Genomic DNA, 23,508 nt, shown 5'->3' on the forward strand with positions numbered 1-23,508 from the left:
TTCTTAGATAGGCACATGAATGTGCAAGTATGAAGCGATATGGGCATTGTGCAGACAGAAGGGGTTAGTTTGGTTGGACATTTAATTATTAGTTTAACTAGTGCTGAGTAGTGTTGGCAGCCAAGTGTTTTGCTTCTGTAAGATGAATTTGCCTCAGGCTGGGAAATCACCTGCCAGAACTCTCCAAACTGTTCTCAGAGCACCTGGAGACCTCCATCTGCTGATTCCAGGTGGCTGAAGATTCTCTGCCACATCGTGCTCCTCCATCCCTTCGATGGAGCACATTTGGGGAATCTCGGTCAAGCTAAAGGCTTTGGGCATTGTGGCTGCTTGGATTAAGGTCATCAGCAGTCAGTGGGTTGGAAGAGTGGAGGGAGGAACCTGGTGTCCTGGGGTGATGCTTAGTATCTGGAAAATGGGTGAAGGATGTGATTGCAGGGGATTCAGGTGTGATGGGGAGGAAGGGGAAAGAGATGTAGTCTGAGGGTAACCGATACGGGTAGGAGGGACTGAAGCAGGATGTGGATTGGGTTGGAGGTGGGTGATGATTGAAAATGGTTGAGGAAGAGGGTTGGGAAATTGTGAAGGAGTTTGAGAGCTTGCGTGTGCACATCAAGTGTGTGGTGTATCTATAAACACGTGCAAGTCTACTGCGGGACTGGTTTTCCAATCTCCTAGGTAACTGGTCACCTTATGTTAAAACAATACTTGTTCAGGCGTATTCCATTCCTCAGAATCTTAAGTGCTAGTTGAGTCATTGCAGGTAGTGAGCGACTGCCTGTGTGTGAATAGAATTAATAGGACCAGAGGAATTAATCAAGTCCTCTGGTCCTGTGTACTCTGGCGACCTCTGCTGGAAAATGGATGAAAGGGAGCACGTGAAGTCAGCTGAAGTGTTATCTCATTGATAATGTACACGGTGAAGAAGGCAATGACAATGTGGGTAATGATTGGATTGTTCAGCAACATCAAAACATCATCTGAACAGAGGTAAAACAACTTTTGAAACAGTGCCTTGTCATCTTGTCTTTTGCCTGAAGCTTAACAACTGAAAGATAACATCTGGAAACCTATTTCTGTCAATATCGGTTGCATGCTCCAAAATTGGGCTTGAATCAACAGTCCATCTGTAAAATGCCATCTAATTAAGATGAGTATCGTTGAGTATCGTAAAATATTTGCTCTTTTGTCAATAATTTGTATTTTCTCAACAGGCCTGTTTTGGATGTTTCTGTTCCACAAGAAAAGGAAATTAACTTAAAACTGCAAAATGTGTTGATGCTGCTCAGGAAGTGTTGTAACCATCCTTACCTAATTGAGTACCCTTTGGATTGCAGCACCCAGGAGTTTAAGGTGATGGTAAAAATTACAATCTATGTAGTTGCATTCACAATTCTCATGGGTTATGAAATTGATTTTCTTAACATTCTTGTATTAATGACATTTTGTATGCATTTGAAAGCGCACTACCTCTAAAGATGATGTGATCTGTTCTAATACATGAGTCAAGTATTTGACTGTTTGGGGAAATGGCAAATTTTTCTTACCTTGTGCATTGATTAGAAAGAGCCTGTGTCCAATTTGAGATCGGCCAATTGAACTTTGCTGGAACCTTCCTGGTTTGTTTAAAAATTATTATCTTCTTTAATATTAATTTAAAATTCTGAAGTCTGTGTTTTATTTTTACTGTTGGGAATGAATAGAGGGGGAAAAAAACGGAATCCCATGAAATCCTGGCAGCTTAAATTAATTATTCTTTTTAACATTAATTTCACTTTCCATTATACTAAACGGACATGCATTCCTCTTTGTTTGAGTTCATTATTAAATGTTTTAATATCCTGGATAAAGCAGCTTTAAAATCAGGAAGTGACAGTTGATTGTGGTAGCTCCTGTCATGATAACAATTTGATAATTGATTGAGATTCCACCTGTTTCCTGCGCAAAATTTTAAAACAGCAGTCTTATACTTGTGATCTGATTGAAGTGCTGTCTCTCCAGGGCCTTAATGGTTGGTTACACGCGAGTTGTTGCTAATGTCCGTGTTGGGAATGGAAAATCTGAAGATTCAGCAGTATGTTATCTGTAATATAGGGTCTCTGGATTCACTGAATATACTCTTTCCATATAGAAATAGAAATATTTTACAACCATGAGAATTTGTGTATAAATCTCAGTTTGGGTAAGGGAATTTGGAACTTGGGGATGTTTTTCAGTTTAGAGGTAAGGAAAAGTAATTTTTTTTTTAGTAATTCACCTCAAAAAATATTAATCAAGTTGGTTAATGATTTGGTGTATTTTTGATGTTGATTAAATTTTTGGTTTTAAATGGAACCTTCATCTTTTCCATTCTCTCATCTTTCTCCAGTCGGTTTTAATTTTTAATTTTTCTTGCTACTTCAAATTTGACACCGCCTTCTAAGGCCTAGAGTGTAAAGTATCTCTCCAGTATTCCTAGAAGGGCAATTCACATCCTAGCAGCCACATTTATTGCTGATCAGTAGCAATCTCAAGTTGTGCCCTGGCGCCATTTTGCTACACCAACTTGGTTACTTTTACGCCTAAATTTCCAGCAATCTCTGTCTTGAGTCTCTCCCTTGGGAAGAAAGTTCTGAAAACTCATTGATCTGGCTGATTAAATTTCCTCTTATCTCAATCCTGAGTTTTTGAGACCATGATCCCATCCTAGAGAAAAGCATCAGCTTTGCATCTATTTTGTCAAGTCCTAAAAGAATCATAAATGTTTGAGTCATCTCCCATTCTTCTTAACACCATGGAGTATGTTTACTCTGCTCAATCTCTCCTCTAAGGATATGACTCCTTATCACAAGAATCCCTGTTGTAAATATAGTATGTATTTTCAATGTATACAAATATGTGGAGACTAGATCTGAATATGCTGTGCCAGATGTGACCTCACCAAGGCCCTATTTAACTGTAGTTAGGTGTCTCCACACCTGTATTCAATTCATTTGTTAAAGGGACCAGCATACCATTTGCTTTCTCAGTTATTTGCAGTAGCTTCTTAGCTGCTGATACCTTCTAGTCATTTTTGCATGCAGGCATCCAGACCTTTCTGCCCACCATCATTCAGACTTTAAAGGATTATTTGGCTTTTTAAAAACCTCTCATCATAAATTGATACTAATTATTGAATCTGCTTCATGGATTTATTTTCTCAAGCTTTAATGACGTTCATCCTCTTAAAAGCTGCTCTGAGTTGTTTTAACGGCTTCCTACCACAAATTTTCTCAATTTGCTTTCAGATTATCAATTGCCTTGACCTTAACATTTAGTTTTAAGACTCTGAAATGGAGCATGGTTTTCTAATTAATCTATCAAATAGATATATTTAGCATTTTTAAAAATCTCTAGATACAATTGTGCGATTAAAGCCTTGTAATTTACTTTATGATCAAAGTTTCCAATTTTTTAAAGATTTGTATACTGAAGTTACCTAATCTCTGCAGAATGCTGTTTGACTTGTGCATTCTTATGGTACTTATTTGGATGGGTTTTTTTTGGAAATGTTTTGCAGATAGATGAAGAGTTAGTGAAAAGTTCTGGAAAGTTTCTCATCTTGGATCGAATGCTGCCAGAGCTCAGAAAAAGAGGGCACAAGGTGATGAGTCTGTTTGTTTCTCACTTTTATCAGCTATGACAAATCAAACAACAATAAAACAAATGAGAAAAGCCAGAAATGAAATTGTTTATTTGGGAGCCAGTATCTTTACAAACAACTGACAAAACCTGACCACTTCAAAAATGGAAGTTTGCTCTCAGGTTTTAGTTTGACATCCGTAAAATCCTCTTGTTAGCAATCCTAAGTTTCTTTCCGCAAGGTTTGAGTACATTCTTTCTTCCGGTTTACCTTCTCAAGCTCATTGGTTTAATTTTAAGCTTGATAAGCAGATGTAGTTTGATTAAATCTTACATCTGTGCTTATTACAAGTTTTACTTTTAAATACCGTGTAAAAGTGCATTGTGCAGCGCATCATTTTTGGTGATTCCTACTAATGTGCAATGCCTTGAAAAAATATTCAGCCCCCACAACTACTTTCACATTTTACTCTCATTTTTTAAAAAAAATTTAAGTATATTGAAGTAGGATTTTTTGAGCTAATCTGCAAAACACTGTCCATCATGTCAAATCAAAGGAAAAATGCCAAAACCTGTTGATGATTTACTAAAAATTAAATATTAAAATTATAAGGCTGAAAATATATTCATCCTCTTTGTAATTACTATGCTAGTTTTCCTCAGGTGCAATACTGTATAATTACCTTACCAATTACCCCAATTTATTGATGCAGAAAATTGGAGGATCATCTCATTAAATACCCTGTCTCTCTAAGGTCTAACAGTATGGTAGATTTTTAACAGACCAACCCAAAATAAAGAGAAAAGGCTATTCAAGACAAGTCAGGGAAATGATATAGAGGAACACAAATCTGGTGAAGGGTACAAGACCATCTCAAAGGCACTGAAAGTACTTCGGAGCTCAGTGCAGTCCATCGTGAAAAAAATATAAAATATATGAAGCCACAGCCACACTGCTGAGTTCAGGTTGCCCCTTTAAACTTAGTCACTGGAGAAGAATGGCACCTGGAACAGAGGCTACTGTGACGCCAACAGTCACTGTGAGTGAGCTGCAGAAGTCAGTGCCTGCAACTGAAGATGAAATTCATGGCTCCACAGTCTCTGAGGCCTTGCACAAAAAGGGTTTTTATGGAAGAGTGCGATGGATGGAAAAAGCATATCCTTGCCTATAAAGACTTTGAAAGGGGTCAATTTAGAGATATTGTGAAGATGTGGAGGAAGGTCCTGTGGTCGGATGAGACAAAAGTGGAACTTTTTAGCCTTAACACAAGTGGTACGTGTGGCATAGATCTAATAGTGCACACCTGGCTGGTATCTCCATCTTTATTGTAAAAGTATGGTGGAAGTAGCATCAAGCTGTGGGCATGTTTTTCAGCAGCAGGGACTGGAAATCTGGTCAGGATTCATGGGAAGATGAATGCTGCTAAATACAGAGAGATCCTGAATAAATATCTGCTAGCCTCTGCCAGAAAGCTTAAACTGTGGAGGAAGTTTGTCTTTCAGAAGGACAACGATCCAAAGCACACTGCTGACATTTCAGTTACTGAATTTTTAGTTTTTCATGCTTTACAATATTCCCTCTTTTTTTGGGCTCTGCTGTGGGGTAAAAAGCATGATTCACAAATATAAATTCTCGGTTAAGTTGATGAAAATCCCTGGTTGTAATACTCATTTATGTGAGCAAAGGTTTGGGGTTCTGAATATTTTTTACAAGTCATTGTAAACAGAGTATGGAGATTAAGTAGAGCTCTGAGCTGGTTGCTGATTTGGGGCAGAACTGAAGTTTGGTCAGGAGGGAGTCCTGGGAAAGAGTTAACCCATTGAGGTATGTCCTCTAAGCCCTTGAAAAATGGGAATATTTAAAATAAATTGTGGGATTCTTGGTAAAAGGTCAGAGAAAAGAGTAAACCCATGGGTGTAATTGAAGGAATTTAGACATCTGTGATTTTTGTATTTCATAAACTATAACCTGTTTTGGAATTTTACTCTTTATAAACATGTCACAGTTTATACCTGTTGTCTGATCCCTGCAGTTAGGCATTGGTCACAGCCCTTTAGTGATGTGTCTGTGGGATTTAGATGGGATCAAACTTGAGTGTTTTTAAATATGATTGAGTGTTGCCATCTGCATATTCTCCATACTGTTTAGGCTTGGCTTTGGGGGGGGGATAGCATTTTTTTTGTTGTTTCTGATGACATCATCCTATTTTCTTTGATTAGTATGTTCTAAATAAACCCTTGCTTCCATCCAACAGTAACAGTGAGAGCATAATAAATGAATTATTCAATATTTATGGCAGCAGTACAATGAAATACATGATAAATGTAGAGAAAAAACTGAATTAGAGTGAGTATGTGTGTGTATTGCCTTGCCACTTGAAGTGCCTGATTAAATTTCTGTTAAATTTGATGCATCTGACTGACACCATACCTCTGGCAGTGAGTTCCAGATATCACTCACTCCCTGTACAAAAATAAACTCAAATTCTCTTCAAAATGCTTTCTTGTCATCTTAAGTCTAAGCCCTCATTTTGGATATCACTTCCATGGGACAAGGTTCTAACTATTTATGTGCTGGAGCCTTTCGCTGTTCCGTTGTTTGGTCAGTTTAAATGCTGGCCCAGATGGACTGAAAAGACAAGGTGTCAGGATCCCTGGCGAGAGCTGATTTCACTGGATCTCTGCGATGTTCACTCCTTTCTCTGTGCACTGAAACTATGAAGACTGCCCCAGCTGCAGTGCTCTATACCTGCTAGTATGATGAACTGATAGGCGAAGCTTTGGGTCTACTCTCAGCTGCTTTGGGGTTTGGATCCGAGGACTCGGTTTGATTCAGAATGTTGTTCGCTTCAATTGTTTGCATGACTTGTGGGTTTTTTCCCCCCTTTTCTTTCTTACACATCAGGTGTTAGTCTTTATTTTTTCTTTAATTGGGTTCTTTCATATTTCTTCCTTTGTGGCTACCTGTAAGCAAGCAAATCTCAAGGTTGTATAATTTATACATACTTTGATAACAAATGTTCTTTGCATCTTATTTTATGCATCTCTGTTAGGTGACCCATGCTTTGCTCCAGGGAAAATAACCCAGTTTATCTAATCTTTGCCCACAATTAGACTTCTCCAAACCAGGCGGTATTCTAGTGAATCTTGTGTGTACTTGTAAGTGGTAATAAAATCAGATGAATGGGCTCGTGATGGAGGCTAGAATAAAGCAGGATCAGACCACCTGCTTCTTCAGGCTGTCCTGCCATTCAGCACAATCATGATTGACCTTTTACTTATTGTCATTTTCCAGCAAATTCCTATCCTTGGGTTTCCTTAATGTCCGGATATTCATTAATCAACAACTAAACTCCATGGTGATCCTAAGTTAGAGCCTTCCATAGCTGTTCATCCCCTAGGTGACTTGAGTTTCTCCTCAGTTCAAAGCAGCCAATCAGTTATTACCACATACTGTCATGGGTTCTCTTCCAACCTGTGAAGCTCTTGAAGTATTTTGTAAGTTTCAATTAGGTCTCCTCACAAACTTTTAAAGAATACAGCCTAGCCTATTCCAATCTTGCATCATGTGGCAAAAGCCCACGGTCCCTGAACCCAGTTGAGTGTATCTTCACTCTACTTGTTCTCTGGCAGTTGCATTTCTTCTAAGGTAAGATTAACTCAGACCTTGAGTGCAGTCTCACCCAGACCCAAAATCGTTGCAATAAAACTCCCTTCTGTAGTTAAATCCTCCTGTAATAATATTAATGTTTTGCAATTTATTCTTGAGTGGCTTTTGTGCAAGGATTCCTAGGGTCCTTTGGAGAACTATGGCACCTGATGTTCCTGTTTTCAATAAATTTCTTAATTCTTTTTGGAAGTTAGGTGGGGGTGGGTAGTATGGCTGGTGGATTCCTCTGTTGGGAGCTGGTATGGACCTATTGGGCCAAAAGGCCTCCTCCTGTGTTGTGGGAAATTAATAAAATGTGGCATTGCAACAGTAGCAATATATGTTTGACTGAATAGCTAACGACCCAGCTGGTGGCGTAGTGGCATCAATACCGGACTTTGGGACGAAAGGTCCTGTGTTCAAATCCAGCTGGCTCCCCTGCACGCTTTCCATCCGTGCTGGGTTACGAGCTGGTGACCTCTCTGGAAACTCACCTGGCAGAAGGCAATGGCAAAGCACTGCTGTCCCCACTACATCAGAGAAGCGTGGAGGAAAATGGTCCGCTAACCGGAGAAACTGCGATGTACCTTTCCTTTTGAATAGCTAGCATAGAATGTAGCTTTGGGAGAGGAGAATGATAAGGAGGAGAAATCACTACTATATCCCCTGGAATTTAAGTCATTATGTGAAGAAATAGAAATGTCCATAGATCAGGGCCCAAAAGCTGGATTTTAAAGTGAAGTACTTGTGAAACACTTACACATTTAAATTTATAATTTTCTGTAAACGTTAAAATACTATAAGGCAGTGTCATTCTGTTACCTTGTAAAGGTGGTCAGTAAACAAGCAAAACAAATGTGGCCCTTTCTAAGCCAGGTAAATAAACTCAAGCCTCGAAAGACCGAAATGTTTGCAGAGCTGACTTAGAAGTTCCACCAGGAGCACCTTGCTGCAAATTAATGCTGGAGCAAAGAACTTCTGCCTGCTTCCTCCTGCAAGATGTCGCTGGTTTCTTGTATAAACATGAAACCCATCAGTTAACTAGCCCAGCACGTCACCGATTTCTTGAATCTGAAGTTAATTTCAGCAGCATTGTGTTCTGATAGAGCACTGAATTTTGTTTTAAAACAGGTGCTGGTATTTTCTCAAATGACGTTGATGTTGGACATCCTGATGGACTACTGCTACCTGAGAGACTATAAATACAGCCGATTAGATGGTTCCATGCCTTACAATCTGCGCGAGGAAAATGTATGTTCCCCTCCAAAGCTGTGTTTTAAATCTCAAGTTTCTGTCAGAATACCTGTTGATAAACATTTGGTGTGTTGATCTTTTGGCATTTGTCATTGAACCAGAAAAATAAATCCAATCAAGGGATGTGGAGCAGACACTGCTTTTAACATTGGATAGTACCAAATAGAATTTTCATGTTGTCTCAGAGGTTACTGAATGAAGAAAAAAATATCATGGTGTGAGAGGTAATATTGGCATGGTTGGAAGATTAGCTGGGCAACAGGAAACTAGGAGAAAGCATAAATGTGTCTTTTTATGCTTCGCAAGATGTAGTCAATAGTGTGCCACATGAGTCTGGGATAACTGACTTGGATGAAGGCATCAAAAGTATCTTAGTTAAATTTGCTGATAGCCCAAAGAAAATTGAAAATTAAGTTGCCAAGAGGATCTAGGGAGTCTGTAAAAGGATATGGATAAATGAGTGGACAAGGATCTGGGAAATGGGGTAAGATGACTTGCCCTTTCTCGCTAGACTTTTATATAAAACTTATTTTAAAAAAACTGCAAAAGTTTGAGATGCAGAGGGATCTGTGGGACTGAGTGCAAGGTTCACAAAAGTCTCGTATACAAGAACAGCGAGCACTTAGGGAAGTGAACACGATGAACATTGTTTATTGTTAAAGGAATAGAATGAAAAAGTATGGAGGTTATGCTTCAGTTATATTGTACATCAGACAATCAGCTGAGACAGTCTTCTCCCAGCTCCACCAGGATCTTCATGCTGTCATTTACTGGGTTGGTCCATTAAATCCACAACAGGTTATCTTAAAAATGTAACAGCTTGTGATAGTTCAAGAAGATTTAAGTGGTTGAGAATTCTCATACTGTTGCTTCATGCTCTTCATAAGTTGATTAGTTTGCAGTTGTATTGAACTATTACTGCCGTGGGGATTCATCTGAGTGTTGTGGACTGCATGAGAGGGATTTGTTGATAATTAACTCTCTTATTTCCTAGATAAACAACTTCAACAATGATCCTGAAGTTTTCCTCTTCTTACTGAGCACTCGAGCTGGTGGTTTAGGCATTAACCTGACAGCAGCAGACACTGTCATTATATATGATAGTGACTGGGTAAGTACTGTTTCCAAACCATCTGCTCAGGGCTGGGATACAGCAGGTTCATCTTGGTTTTGACACCTTGACTGGAGTTGATTTTTGAACAATATATTTGTATTTTATATGGGAGATCATAGTGCTTATCAATAAAGTGCAATTTGTATACTCCCTTCAGGGTCTTCAATCGGGACTTTCTGGGATGGCTGATTTGTGCTTGTATTGAGTACATTGATTTAATATGAAGGTGTAATATTACTGGTACTGGTTTACCGTAATCCTACAGACAAATTGAGATAAAATTGCAAGAAGACCTCTGCTTGGCAAACAGCATCTGTGGAGACAAAGAGTCAGATTAGTGTTTTGAGACTCTGCATCAGGACAGAGGGTGTTGAGGGAGGATAGCCAGTGCTTAGAAATAAGAGGGAGGGATGAGACAGGCTGCTAGGTTATTGGTGGGAACGTGTAATGGTTTCGTGGGCAGGTGTAACCAGGAGCCGAGGGGAGGTCAGAAAAGTGAAGTAATCTATGGTGCAGGTTTGAGTATAGCTAGGTGCACATTTGCTTTCTGCTGTAACATGTTGGTGACTACAGCTGTAATCAGTAAACATGTTGCATGGAGTCTTTGGTATTTTGCATGGTTGTTGCAATGTGTTTGGAATAGGGCATTAGAATCAGCAGGAAATCATGATAATGAAAACCAAGAGTGCAGATATTTTCTCTCAAGCACATCCACCTTTCCATAGATTTGGCCAATAGGAATGATTCAGAATCATGTTCATCACTGTAAAAGAGCAAAATAGTGAGGTAGTGTTCGTAGGTTCATGGACCTTTCAGAAATCTGATGGTGAAGGAAAAGAAGCTGTTTCTAAAACATTGAGTGTGCGTCCTCCAGCTGCTGTTCCACTTCCCTGATGGTAGTAACGAGAAGAGGGTATTTCTGGGATGATGAGGATCCTTAATGAGGGATGGTGCCTGGAGCCTCTGCCTTTCGAGGGTGGGGAGGGTAGTGCCCTGATGGAGCTGGCTTTGTTTATAGCACTCTGCAGCCTTTTCTGATCCTGTGCGTTGGAGCCTCCATGCCAGATGGTGATGCTGCTAGCCAGAATGCTCTCCATAGTACATCCTTAGAAATCTGCTGGTGTCTTTGGTGAGAGACCAAATCTCCTCAAACTCTGAATGAAATATAGCTGCTAGCATGCTGCCTTCATGATTACATCATAGGTTATGCCTAGGATAGATACTCTGATATCTTCATACCTTCCAGGAACTTGAAGCTGTTTGTTTTTTTTAAAAATATATTTTCTTTGACCTTGGATTTTAAAGTCTAAATACAGTGGTTAAAACAGAGCTATCTTCAAGAACATGAGTAATTCATAGCCATCTTTCCAAGTTTGTGTACATCATGATCTGATCCTGACACTTCCATACATGAAGCATCTATACTCGTAAATTTTTAAACAGCTCACTTGAGAAGAATGTTGCAGATTGTTGAGTGTTAGCTTTAAAAGGTAACCAGTATCAATTTCCAATAACAACATTAAATGCTGGAAACGCTCAGTTGGGCAGGCAACTTCTGTTGAAGGAGAAACAGTTAATATTTCAGTTCAAAGACCCTGTTGTGAGTGGGTAACAGAATCTCAAGGATGAGACAATGGGAATGTGGAGAGAGTAGAATTCAGGGAAAACCAGTGGGGGGGGGGGAATTGGAAATGCTTTGAAGAGCCATCATAGGATCAATAGGCCCAATGGCCTTATGTTGTAAGGAGAAGTAGGGTTGATGTTAGCATTGTTGAGACAGTTTTAATGTTTATGACTCTATCGAGTTAATTAATATGGATGGTCAGAGAGCGAATGAGCCAAGAAAAGTATTGAAGCTGCAGTGTGCAGTCGGAGCTGCTGTTGAACCTGAAACTAACAAGGGAATATTGGAAGTACCCAGCAGATAAGCAGGGTTAGTGGAAAGAGTAAAAGTGGGTTAATGTTAAAGGATGAGATTACAGGAGAACCAGCATAAACAGTAAGAGCAAGGTACTTGATCTTGTTGTATTAGATATTGAGGCTTGTAAGTTGTGATGTGTCCAGGTGTGTGATGAGCTCCTAGAGCTGTGTTTGAACAATGCAGGAAGCCGCAGAGATGGGTCAGTGGGTTGGAGAACAGAAGTTACAGTAAATTGGGAACTAGGGGCTGTAACTGGACTGAATAGAGGTGCTCTGCAAAGCTATAATGTTATCTATCTGCGATACTAATTTGTATTTATCTCTCTACGTTTATACTGCATCTGCTTCATATTTCCATCATTTCCCTTTTCTCAGCAATACCTCTGACCTATCTTTCACAATTTTTTAGATATCCCTTTCTTTCCTCTCCCAAATAGATTTAAAATTAAACTCTTAAGCTATACGCTCTGTCAACAGTGGAATCATTGCAGCCTCCCCTACTACAGGTATTTCTGCCTTGATTATCCCTACCCCACGCTTTGTGCAATTCAGATCTATCTTCTCTTTCCTATTTCTGATGAATGGTCTGACCTGAGATAATGTTTTTCCGTTACCAAAGATGCTATCTCACTCACTGAGTATTTCCAGCATTTTCCATTTTAGAACATAGAGCACAGAAAAGTACGGAACAGGCCTTCCGGCCCATGATGTCTATGCTCAGCATGACAGCAAACTAAACTAATCCCTTTGCCTGCACGTGGTCCATATCCCTCAGATTTTTTTTTCAGATTTGCAGTACCCACAGCTTTGATTTTCAAATACCCATTTCCAGTAGGACTATTGAAGCCTCTGATCATCTCATTTGTTTTCAAGAATCCTCAGGCCGATCTTCAAGCTCAGGATCGGTGCCATCGAATTGGTCAGAGCAAGCCAGTTGTGGTGTATCGCCTGGTAACTGCCAACACCATTGATGAGAAGATTGTGGAGAAAGCTGCAGCCAAGAGGCAACTTGAAAAGATGGTTATTCATAAAAGTTAGTAATTTCACTGCGGCATTCTCTTTTGATTGCTTGCCTTGCCCCATGTCTTCATATGATTTTTCTTCAGTAGTAAAGCCTTTATTTTGAAATGAAGCATTTTCCATTTTAGTGTTTGCATTAATGATTGACATGGCAGGTGTAGCAAGGGTAGAGAGGGTGAGGAAAGGAATCACAAGGTTACTATGGATTGGTTTGTGGAACTGAGTGTCTGAGGTCAAATCCATGTCAAAGTGAGTGAAAGGCTTGGCTGTTTTGTAATGCTTCCATTTAAAAAAAGTCAGTTTCAGTTTCAAATGGAAGTGGATGCATCTTCATTTTCCCTATTTTGGCATGACATTCATTGCCCACTGTTGCTGAGGCCCACAGGAAGCTTGATCTGGGAATGCATAACATCTCATGGGTCCTGTCTGTTAGACTGACATAGGATAGGGTAGGTGCTCATTTTGACTGTGCTGTGTGGCTAACCTGGGGTGTCGTGATGCTGGGATCTGAAGCCATCTTTTCTCACCCTGTAAGGAAGTTGGGAGAGGAAGGCTTGGATATCCATTCAGAGGACATTTTAAACCTAAACAAGTAATTGATTTTATCCATTTTCATCACTGAGCACCAAATGAGCCGACTTTCTGGTGTTGGGTAATTTGTGGCCTGGATTTCAACCAGGAGTCTCAAAAGGAACTTGACTAACTTACTGTGCTGTCAAGTTTTACATACTTTGATTAAAAAAAATCTTATCCAGAATGCTCAGTGTCTTTTTTTTCTAATCTCTATTTAGATAAATTCAAAGGGGGGAAATTGGGTCTGAATCAGTCTCGGCGTAGTTTGGATTCCACTGAACTAATGGAGTTGCTGAAATCTCGGGATCATGACAGGTAAAGTAGACGAATTGCAGAATGTATGACAAACTTTTTGCTGATTTCCCCCCCCCCCCCATTTAATTAAGTTCAAAATTGTAGTTTTGTTCCCTCTTGTGGCTTGCATTCCTCCTAAACTATTGACCCTTTGGTCTGAAGCTGCAAAGTGTAGCCAAAGCATTCATCACCTTCCCTAAACTTGTGCGATTTTGGTTCAAAATTTGTTGCATGATTTCTTGTTTTCCCCCACAAATTGCTTTTGTTTAGGAGCTTATCATTGTGCAAGTTTAAGTGTACAGCACCTCACAGATCTCATTAATTACGTAAGAACAGCTATCAGTTTCGTCCTATATCGTGTTGGTTTGGAACATTCAAGTCCTATCCTGTTAAATTAAACAATTTGCAGAAATTGTTGACCACAAGATATAGAAGCAGAATTAAGCCTTCTGGTCCATCAAGTATGCTCTGCCATTCTACCATGGCTGATTTATTTTGCCTCTCAACCCCATTCTCCTACCTTCTCCCCATAAACTTTGATGCCCTTACTAATCTAGAAACTTTTAACCTCCACTTTAAATATACCCAGTGGCTTGTCCTCCACAGCCGTCTGTGGCAATGAATTCCACTGATTCACCGCCCTCTGGCTAAAGAAATTTCTCCTCACCTCTGTTCTGAAGGGATGCCCATTTGAAGCTGTGCCCTCTGGTCCTAGACTCCCCCACTGTCAGAAACATTCTCTTCACGTCCACTCTATAAAGACCTTTCAATATTTGATATGTTTCAATGAGATCCCACATCAAGCCAAAAGCCATCAAATGCTCCTTGTACATTAATCCTGTATCATGTGTTGGTTTGGAACATTCAAGTCCTATCCTGTTAAATTAAACAATTTGCAGAAATTGTTGACCACAAGATAGCACATCTCTCCCAGATTTTTTTGGTGTGTATGAATTGAGTTTAAGTTGTGTGCACTGTCCAGAGTATTCCTTTCACATGCAGATTTGCAATGAGGTTGGAACCCTGGTTCTGAGAATGATTTGATGGGAGAGGATAACAGTGTTTCCAAACGGAAGAAAATATTGGATTTCAGGTCCATCCTTGAGTAGGATTGATTGATCTTTAGGCTAATAGTTAATTGATTTATTCTAGTTAAATAACTTTCCCAACTTAACAGCTTTCAAACTTTCCCAACAGAGTAGTGAAAGGAAACACTGAGAAAGTGATAAGTGATACTGATCTTCGAGTTCTCCTGGATCGCAGTGACCTAATCAGTAAGTGAATGGACACATTGACCACAGCCTTGTCCATGTTTCTTTCCTCTCTCTATAATGCTAATCTTCAGTAGTTTTAACATGATAATTACTTCTAGCTCTGTATTTCTGAGTCAATTGCAGTAAATGATGAAGTAAGTCCCGGTGGCAAGGGTGATCCCAGGACAACTGGTCCCACATCTTGGCTGCAGGAGGCTGCCAGGTCCTTGGTCTGTTCAGGTCCACCTATTGCACGCCGCCGGTGCATTGCTTTTCTGTCAGGGTGTGCTCCCTTAGCCTTGTCTCAACAGACTTACCACAAGGCAGTGGGGCTATTTGCCTATAGCTGGGACAGTGTTTGACAGGTGCCAGGGCGTGTCCACACAGTGGTGGGCCTGCACACCACGTCTCTGGGGCCCACTGCTGCTCCAAGGTCCCCTGTAGTTTAGCCTGGGACTGTAAGATGCCTAGTTTCCATGTGTAGCCCCGAGGAGGCACTGCAGGAGTCTTGGTGGTGGAGGGGCTCTGTACTGGCAGGAGGAGGCTTACACTCTCGGCTCCTCTTTTCACCCTCTATTAAGAAGGCTAGCCAGCGGCAATAGCTGTAAGCAGAGAGCACTATGCGGCATGCAGCATCTTCCTCTTGTGTTTTACCAAGCCTATCCACAACGAGATTGAAGACAGCAGCGGTGTGGCAGTGGATGTCAGATTAGATGGCAACCTCTTTGACATCAGGAGGCTCCATGCAACCACCAAACTCCGTACAGAGCGGGTCCTGGAGCTGCAGTATGCAGACCACTGTGCTCTTGTGGCCCATACTCGGGAGGATCTTCAGACTGTCCTTGCTGTGGTGGTGAGAGCATACAGCAGAATGGGGCTGACTGTCAATACCACCAAGACAGAAGTGGTTTGCCAATGGAGTACCAGTGTCCCACCCACTCTACCTGTCTTCACTGTTGATGATGAAAAGCTGTCAGTGGTGCCATCTTTCAGATATCTGGGGAGCATTCTCTCTGAGGATAGTGGCATTGACAACGACATCTAGAGCCACATTAAACAGGCATCAGGTGCCTTTGGGAGATTTCGGCATAGACTCTTACAGAACAGGAGCCTCGACCCTCCACAAAGGTCGCCGTATACCAAGCGGTCCGTGTCACCACCCTCCTTTATAGCTGTGAAGCTTGGCTAACCTACAGCCGTCACATCAAGTCCTTGGAGTGCTTCCACATAAGCTCCCTCCAGCACATTCTGGGAATTACGTGGCGTGAGCGGGTGCCTCACACTGAAATACTTGTAAAGACCAACTGCAGAAGTATTGAGGCCATGATCACCCAGTGTCAGCTGCAGTGGCTGCACTTGATAAGGATGCCCCCATGTCGGCTACCCTGCAGAGTGTTATACGGCCAGCTACATCATGGTTGACGCTCAGCTGGAGGGTCGAAGAAGCGCTATAAGGATCAGATGAAGAATGCTTTTAGGAAGTGCAAGATCAGACCTGAGGACCTGGAGGATGTTGCTGCTGACCATACCACGTGGCGACAGCTGTGTAGGGACGGGATTCGTATTCTGGAGATGGAAGGAACAACCAGAAGAGAGCCAGGAGAAATGCAGCCATGATTGCCACCACTACCACATATACATGTCCCATCTGCAATAGAGCTTGTGGGTCCAGGATAGGACTGTATAGTCATCAAAGATCTCACTGTCAAAAGAGTGGACATCATCATTGGATTTCAATGGACAACCAAAGAAGAAGATTGCAGTAAATAACATTTAGCTGCACCTCAACATAATTTTTGTAACAGAGCCCTGAGGTACTTTGTGACCAAAGACTAACACCACATTACAAAAACTAGTATCAGGACTTACGAAAAGCTTAATTTGTTTTTTGTGATGCATTTCTCCACTTTTCTGGAGGAACTTGGCAGGTTGATCAGCATTGGTGGGGAGGGGGTGGAGGAAGAGGCAAGATGGCTTTTGTAAAGGGAAGGGGGATAGTGAGATAGGATCCTGAGGTCACCAGTGGACTGAGGGGTGAAAGATGATGGGGTGGGAGGGTTCTGCACTAGGTGAGATAATCAATGAAGACACGCAAGAGAGGAGAATGGGAAGGTTGAGACAGCCTCAATTTTCCTTCTGCCTCCATCTACCATCCATCTGTGACTGATTCCTGCACACCGCCCCCCACCCCCCAACCTGGTGCGACCTGCTGTCATCTTTCACCCCTCTTCATTTTTCATCAGCCCTGTTTCACAACTCTTCTCATTTTTATATTGGCTGCATTGCTGTCTCTGTTAGAGAAATTTGAAATCTAGCAGTAGGGCGATGAGTAGACAGGGCATCTTTTACTTCTGAGTGGCAGGTGCTTTTTTTTCTTCTCATAAACATGTGCATAGTGGAGGATCACAGATGGCCCAAGGGATCATTGAACTAGTTCATTCTTGAGATACAAACAGATGTTTGAAGATTTCGGCAACATGCAAGTTGTGGTGGGACAGGTGAAAGTGGGCAGCCTGGGATAGAGCAAGTCTGTATTTTGAGGGCCAGGGTAAATAGCATGGCTATGAATTATTGGTTTCAGTTTGTTTGCTTGAAAGAGAGGTCAAACTGGTGGTCAAGGACAGGTTTTGTAGCAGGAACTAAAGGTGGCAGCTGTAGTCTTTTGAGTATTTGGCGGAAGGATAATTCTGCTTTTTAAATATTAGACATTAGGCAAGCTGTGTTAGTTGGCAGGTGAGCCAAGGGAGCTGGCAGTGAGCTAAACCCAAGATTCTGCAAATGCTGGAAATCCAGAGTAACATAAAATGCTGGAGGAACTCAGCAAACCAGGTAGAATCTATGGAAGGGAATAATTTAATTGACTGTTTATTACCTGCTATGGATGCTACCTAACCATCTGAGTTCCTCTAGCATTATGTTGCTCTGGTAGTGAGCTAAGCCAGCTGTTGTCTGTACATAAGTGGAGTCTGTTCTAACATTGCAGGGCAGCATGTATATGAAAAAGTACAGTGAGGTTGAGGATACACTAGAGAACAGAGATATTAGTGATAACTTCAGTTAAGATGCGATAGTTGGAACTAGCTGAGGACAATCTTACCCAGCTGGGTGGTGATGGTGGAGATGAGTTTGGATGGGGAAAGGGTTGTCACTTTTGAGGAAGTTTTGGTATGGGCCCCCAAATCCAAAGAACTTTCTACAGGGGCTCAATTGAGAGCATCTTGACTGGCTGCATCACTGCCTGGTATGGGAACTGTACCGCCCTTAATTGCAGGAATCTACAGAGAGTGGAGTGGATTTCCCAGCACATCTGTAGTTGTGAACCTCCCATGATTTGGGACATTTACAAAGACAGGTGTGAGAAAAGGGCCTGAGGGATCACTGGGGACCCCAGTCACCCCAACCACAATCTATCCCAGCTGCTACCATCCAGGAAACAGTACCGCAGCATAAAAGCCAGGACCAACAGGCTCTGGGACAGCTTCTTCCACCAGACCATCAGACTGATTCTCGCATATCCTTGGTCATCTAGGTTGGCAGTCAGTGGTGAGTGGGGTGCCGCGGGGGTCGGTGCTGGGCCCACAGCTGTTTATCATTTACATTGATGATTTGGAAGAGGGGACTGAGTGTAGCGTAGCAAAATTTGCTGATGACACTAAACTGAGTGGAAAAGCAAATTGTACAGAGGATGTGGAGAGACTGCAGAGGGATATAGATAGGTTAAGTGAGTGGGCCAAGGTCTGGCAGATGGAATACAACACTGGTAAATGCGACATCATCCACTTTGGAAGGAATAATAAGAGAGCAGATTACTATTTAAATGGTGAAAGATTGCAGCTTGCTGTTGTGCAGAGGAACTTGGGAGTGCGTGTGCATGAAATACAGAAAGTTGGCTTGCAGGTACAACAGGTTATTAAGAAGGCAAATGGAATACTGGCCTTCATTGCTAGAGGGATTGAATTCAAGAGCAGGGAGGTCATGCTGCAACTATACAGGGTACTGGTGAGGCCGCACCTGGAGTACTGTGTGCAGTTCTGGTCTCCATACTTGAGGAAGGGTATACTGGCTTTGGAGGTAGTGTAGAGGAGGTTCACCAGGTTAATTCCAGAGATGAAGGGGTTAACCTATGAGGAGAGATTGAGTCGTCTGGGACTATACGCTCTGGAATTCAGAAGAATGAGAGGGGATCTTATAGAAACATACAAAATTTTGAAAGGGGTAGATAAGATAGAAGTAGGAAAGTTGTTTCCATTGGTAGGTAAGACTAGAACTAGGGGACATTGCCTCAAGATTCAGAGGGGAGATTTAGAACGGAGATGAGGAGAAACTGTTTTTCCCAGAGAGTGGTGAATCTGTGGAATTCTCTGCCCAGGGAAGCAGTTGAGGCTTCTTCACTAAATGTATTTAAGATACAGTTAGATAGATTTTTACATAGTAGGGGAATTAAGGGGTATGGGGAAAAGGCAGGTAGATGGAGCTGAGTTTACGGACGGATCAGCCATGATCTTACCGAATGGTGGGGCAGGCTCGATGGGCTGGATGGCCTACTCCTGCTCCTATTTCCTATGCTCTTATGTTCATCTACTGTTCCTAGTTTGTCACCATCAGAAAATTCCCCAATTATTTTTTTCAGTATTTGAAGGCAAAAATGTTTAAGCAGTTTGAAAAAGATGAGGGATAGACATAAGCAATAGTGGTATTTGGTATAAAATGGGGAGCAAATTTGAATGGAAGCATGGTTATACCTTGTACCTTCTATACATGTTCGGTGGAGAGTTTATTGACTGGCTGCATCACAGCCTGGTATGGAAACACCAATGCCCTTGAATGGAAAATACTACAAAAAGTAGTGGATATGGCCCAGTCCATCACGGGAAAAGCCCTGCCCACCATTGAGCACATCTACAGAGAGGAAAGCAACATCCATTGTCAAGGACTCCCACCACTCAGATCATGATTTTCTCGCTGCTGCTGTTGGTACAAAGGTACAGGACCCTGAGGACTCACACCACCAGGTTCAGGAACAGTTATTACCCCATAAATATCAGGCTCTTGAACCGGAGGAGGTAACCTCACTCAACTTCACTTGCCCCGTCACTGAACGTTTCCCACAACCTGTGGGCTCACTTTCAAGGACTCTCCATCTCATGTTCTTGACATTTATTGTTTATATTTCTTTTTTTCTTTTTGTACTTGCACAGTTTGTTGTCTTTTGAACACTGGTGGTCTGCCCTGTTGGTGCGGTCTTTCATTGATTCTAATTATGGTTATTGGATTTATTGAGTATGCCCGTGTGAAAATGAATCTCAGCATTGTACATGGTGACATATATGTACATTGATAATAAATTTATTTTGAATCAGTTACTGGGAAGAGAAATTAAAGCCCCTCTCTACCCCCCCCCCAATCTCAATATCTACCAACAATTGGAAACCATTTTCTGTAACAGGATAGGGTAACGTTGCATGGAAGATGTTACATTTCCTTGTAGAACTTCTGAAGTCTTCCTTAAAAAACTTACTTTTCAATGAAAAGTTTTCAGCTTTTATGAGCTTTTGATAACATGATGAATCTTTGCTTTCTTGCAGAACAAACAAAGAAACAGAATTTGAGAATGAAAAGCCAGACAGACAAAGTCTTCAAAGTACTTGACAATGATGAGGCAAATGCAGGAATCCAGCTTTATGGACTGTGAGGAGTGGCAGGCCACGTCTCTGCAGTCCGGTGTTAGCTACTCCTTCTCTGGAGAACAGTTCCCAAAAGTTCCTCTTTTTTTTGTCGCTTTCCAAGCTGCATCCTTAGGGTTATTGATCTGACATGATTTCCTGTTTTAAAGATGGTTAAACTGGGGCTCTTTCTTGAAATGTGCTTTTGTTTGGCACAGTAGACTACAGGTGCAATTTTTTTTCCAATTTTGAGACTTATTGCTGCCTAAAATGTGAATAATAGGTTGACTTCAAATTTTTTTACCCTTGTGCAGGTGAAATGGGAGAATAAAGAGTAATTTTTTCTTTGTTTCCCTGTACACTTTTGTTTAGTTTTAGTATGTGTTGGGGGGTGGGGGGGGAGTGTTCTTCCCTACCACAATATTTGCACACTTATTGTCTCAGCAGAGTCCCTGTTGAAAAGAAACAGGAAGTTAAGTGTTCCACCATGTGGTGAGATTGCTGGGAACACCACTATGTGCCTTCTGTGTTATCTAGTACCAGTCGGTGTTAGAAGATCTGACTATGCGTCAATGAATGTTTGAGTTTTATCTTCCTTGCTTATAAAGGGCAAATTGTAATCACCAATCTTATTTTGTTTTAAATTGGCACCAGGGATGGTGTCAGTTGGCTTCTCTCTTCCCTCTATCCTTTTGTCTGTAAGGGGAAAATCCCGGAGCGCAGTTTTCCTCTCCTTTTGCTCAAGGTTAATGATGGTGAAATTTGAGAAGCTGATGATTGCCAAGTTTTTCTTTGTTCTTCCTTTCTCTGCCCTACCCTGGATATTCCTTTGAGTCAAGACCAGTTGTTTAATTTGATCATTGCTCTGTGGTGGAGCTTTTTGCTCACCCAAGTGGTTATTGTTTTAGTTCAAAAGCCTTTAGATAAAAATTATGATGGAAACATTAACGAGCACTGCCTTACACACCTGTGCTCTTTTTGGAGCATTTTGTATCTAGGGGCTGCAGAGGAGGGTGGTGATAAATGTTACCTCCATTCATTCAGGATCATGTAATCCAGCTATTGGAGCAGTTAGTGCAGAGTTTTACTCTGCTGACATTGAACTGAAAAGAATGAAAGGCTGGTTAGTGGTGATTTTGTAGCAAAATTAAGAAGTTAAGCATCTGAAAATTATTTCCTTGGACGAGTTTCTTGTTTTCATTTTGGGTAATAACACAGGAGTTAAACAAATACAGATAGAAGCTACCTGACGAAGAGACTTAGCTCCTGTGCACTGCGATTCTAGTTGGTTGATAGGGGATGCTTGGTATAGATAGATGCCTACCACTGCAGATACATGACTGGTCGTGCTTTTTTTTTAAAAAAAAAGTGGGACCTTAAAAGGTTCAGCATTGTGGGATACTTTCTTCCAACTTCAATCCCTATTGTGTGTTAAATGCTCTTGTATAAATGTACAAAAAATGGATTTTATTAGAAATAAAGTTTAAAAATTTGGTTAATGTGCTGCTTTTTTCCCCCCTCCACTTTGCAAACCCAGTTTCAGAGGTGTGTTATAATGTTCAAGCCTACATGGAAACTGGAGAATTCAGTGGATTAAAAAAAAAGTCCTGTTTTAATCAAATTATCACACTTGGCCAAAGGGAGATTTACATTTTCAACAAACAATTATTTTCCTTCCTGTAAAAATGCTATTCCCTTTTCTCAGTTTCTTCTGCATCTGTCCCTGGGCTTTCCGTTCCAGGACATCAGATGGTCTCCTTCAAAGAACGGGTTTTCTCTTCCTCCAGTATTCACGCTGCCCTCACCTATGTCCCCTCCATTTCCCGAACATTCTTCCCGCAATCTTAATGGTGATGAGCCCCTCTTGACCTTACCTACCACCCCATGAGCCTCCGTATCCAACATTCAGGTCCCTAAATATTCCTTCCAGGTGAGGCAACGCTTCACCTACAAATCTGCTTAGGTTGTCTAATGTGTCCAATGCAGCACCCACTACATTGGTGAGATCTGCTGTACATTGTGGGACTGTTTCGTTGAGCACCTCCACACCATCCGCCAAAACTGCAATTTCAGTGGCCAAACATTTTAATTCCCATTTCACCATGTTAGTTCATGGGCTCCTTGAACCCATGACGAGGCCACCCTTGGGGTGAAGTTGCAGCATTTTGTATTTTGTCTGGGTAGCTTCCAGCCTGATGGCATGAATCTCGATTCCTTCTATCTGAAAAAGAAAAAGTATTTCCTTCCCTCACCCCTCTTCTATCTCCCATTCTGGCCTCTTACTACTTCTCACCTGCCTTTCTCCTATGGTCCACATTCCTTTTCTCTCAGATTCCTTCCTCTCCATCCCTGTACTACCCGCCTGGCTTCACCTATTATCACCTTTTAAGCTATCCTCCTTCCCCTCCGCCTCACCTTTTTGTTCTAGCATCTTCCCCGCTCCTCTCTAGTTCTGAGGAAGGGTCTAGGGCCGAAACATCAACTGTTCATTCATTTCTATAGATGCTGCCTGTCCTGTTGAGTTCCTCCAGCATTTTGTGTGCTGCTTTCGATTTCCAGCGTCCGCAGAATTTCTTGTGTTTATGATTTTCCTTCTCTGTTTCTTTTTCTGCCCCTTTCATCTCTGAATCCCTTGGTCTCTTTATCGACCAACTATTACTGTTTATTACTGTTGGTCTTGTTCAACGTACTGCTCTGTCCTGCACAATTGTCACCTTTATAAGATGGCTTTTTTAAAAATATAAGGAGAAAGGTATTTGGCCTTTTGTCCTTGCGATTTTGTAAAGAAACACATGAATTTTTTTTGGAGGGGGCTACATTTATGTATAAATAACCAATTTGTGCACAATATTTCCTCACGAAGCCAAAAATGTTTAGGCAATGTGGTGTTCACTAGGAATAGTACTGCAGGGCTTTTGTATTCATTGAATGACAAGATTGTGTTTAATGACATGGCTGAAAGGGAGCTTATTGACAATGTGGAGCCACGCTCTAGGTTGTGCTGCAAGTTTTATTATGGGATCTGATCATGTTTGATAGACGAGCTACCACCGAAACCACATGGGTCCTGTAAGGTCCAGAACTGCAGTTAGATGGAGCTAAGCTCTTCTGAATTGTTCTGGAAACACAAGTATGATAAATAAGGTAAGGCTGAGTTGTAAAGAATTA

At 41.4% G+C, this 23,508-nt stretch overlaps 1 protein-coding gene across 4 annotated transcripts in view; it reads left to right on the forward strand.

Moving 5' to 3' along the window:
- The window catches only part of hells (helicase, lymphoid specific), a 57,114-nt gene extending 35,294 nt beyond the window's left edge, over positions 1-21,820 (forward strand). For all 4 annotated transcript variants that reach the window (XM_063071514.1, XM_063071513.1, XM_063071515.1 and 1 more), the window contains exons 15-22: positions 1,215-1,353; positions 3,539-3,622; positions 8,381-8,500; positions 9,498-9,614; positions 12,411-12,570; positions 13,349-13,445; positions 14,622-14,698; positions 20,263-21,820. In XM_063071514.1, coding sequence (XP_062927584.1) covers positions 1,215-1,353; positions 3,539-3,622; positions 8,381-8,500; positions 9,498-9,614; positions 12,411-12,570; positions 13,349-13,445; positions 14,622-14,698; positions 20,263-20,369 — 901 coding nt within the window. In that variant the 3' untranslated portion in view covers positions 20,370-21,820. The remainder of the gene's footprint in view (positions 1-1,214; positions 1,354-3,538; positions 3,623-8,380; positions 8,501-9,497; positions 9,615-12,410; positions 12,571-13,348; positions 13,446-14,621; positions 14,699-20,262) is intronic.
- Positions 21,821-23,508: the final 1,688 nt, after the last annotated feature.

This window comes from Mobula hypostoma, chromosome 19 (assembly GCF_963921235.1).
Source record: "Mobula hypostoma chromosome 19, sMobHyp1.1, whole genome shotgun sequence".
Taxonomy (NCBI): domain Eukaryota; kingdom Metazoa; phylum Chordata; class Chondrichthyes; order Myliobatiformes; family Myliobatidae; genus Mobula; species Mobula hypostoma.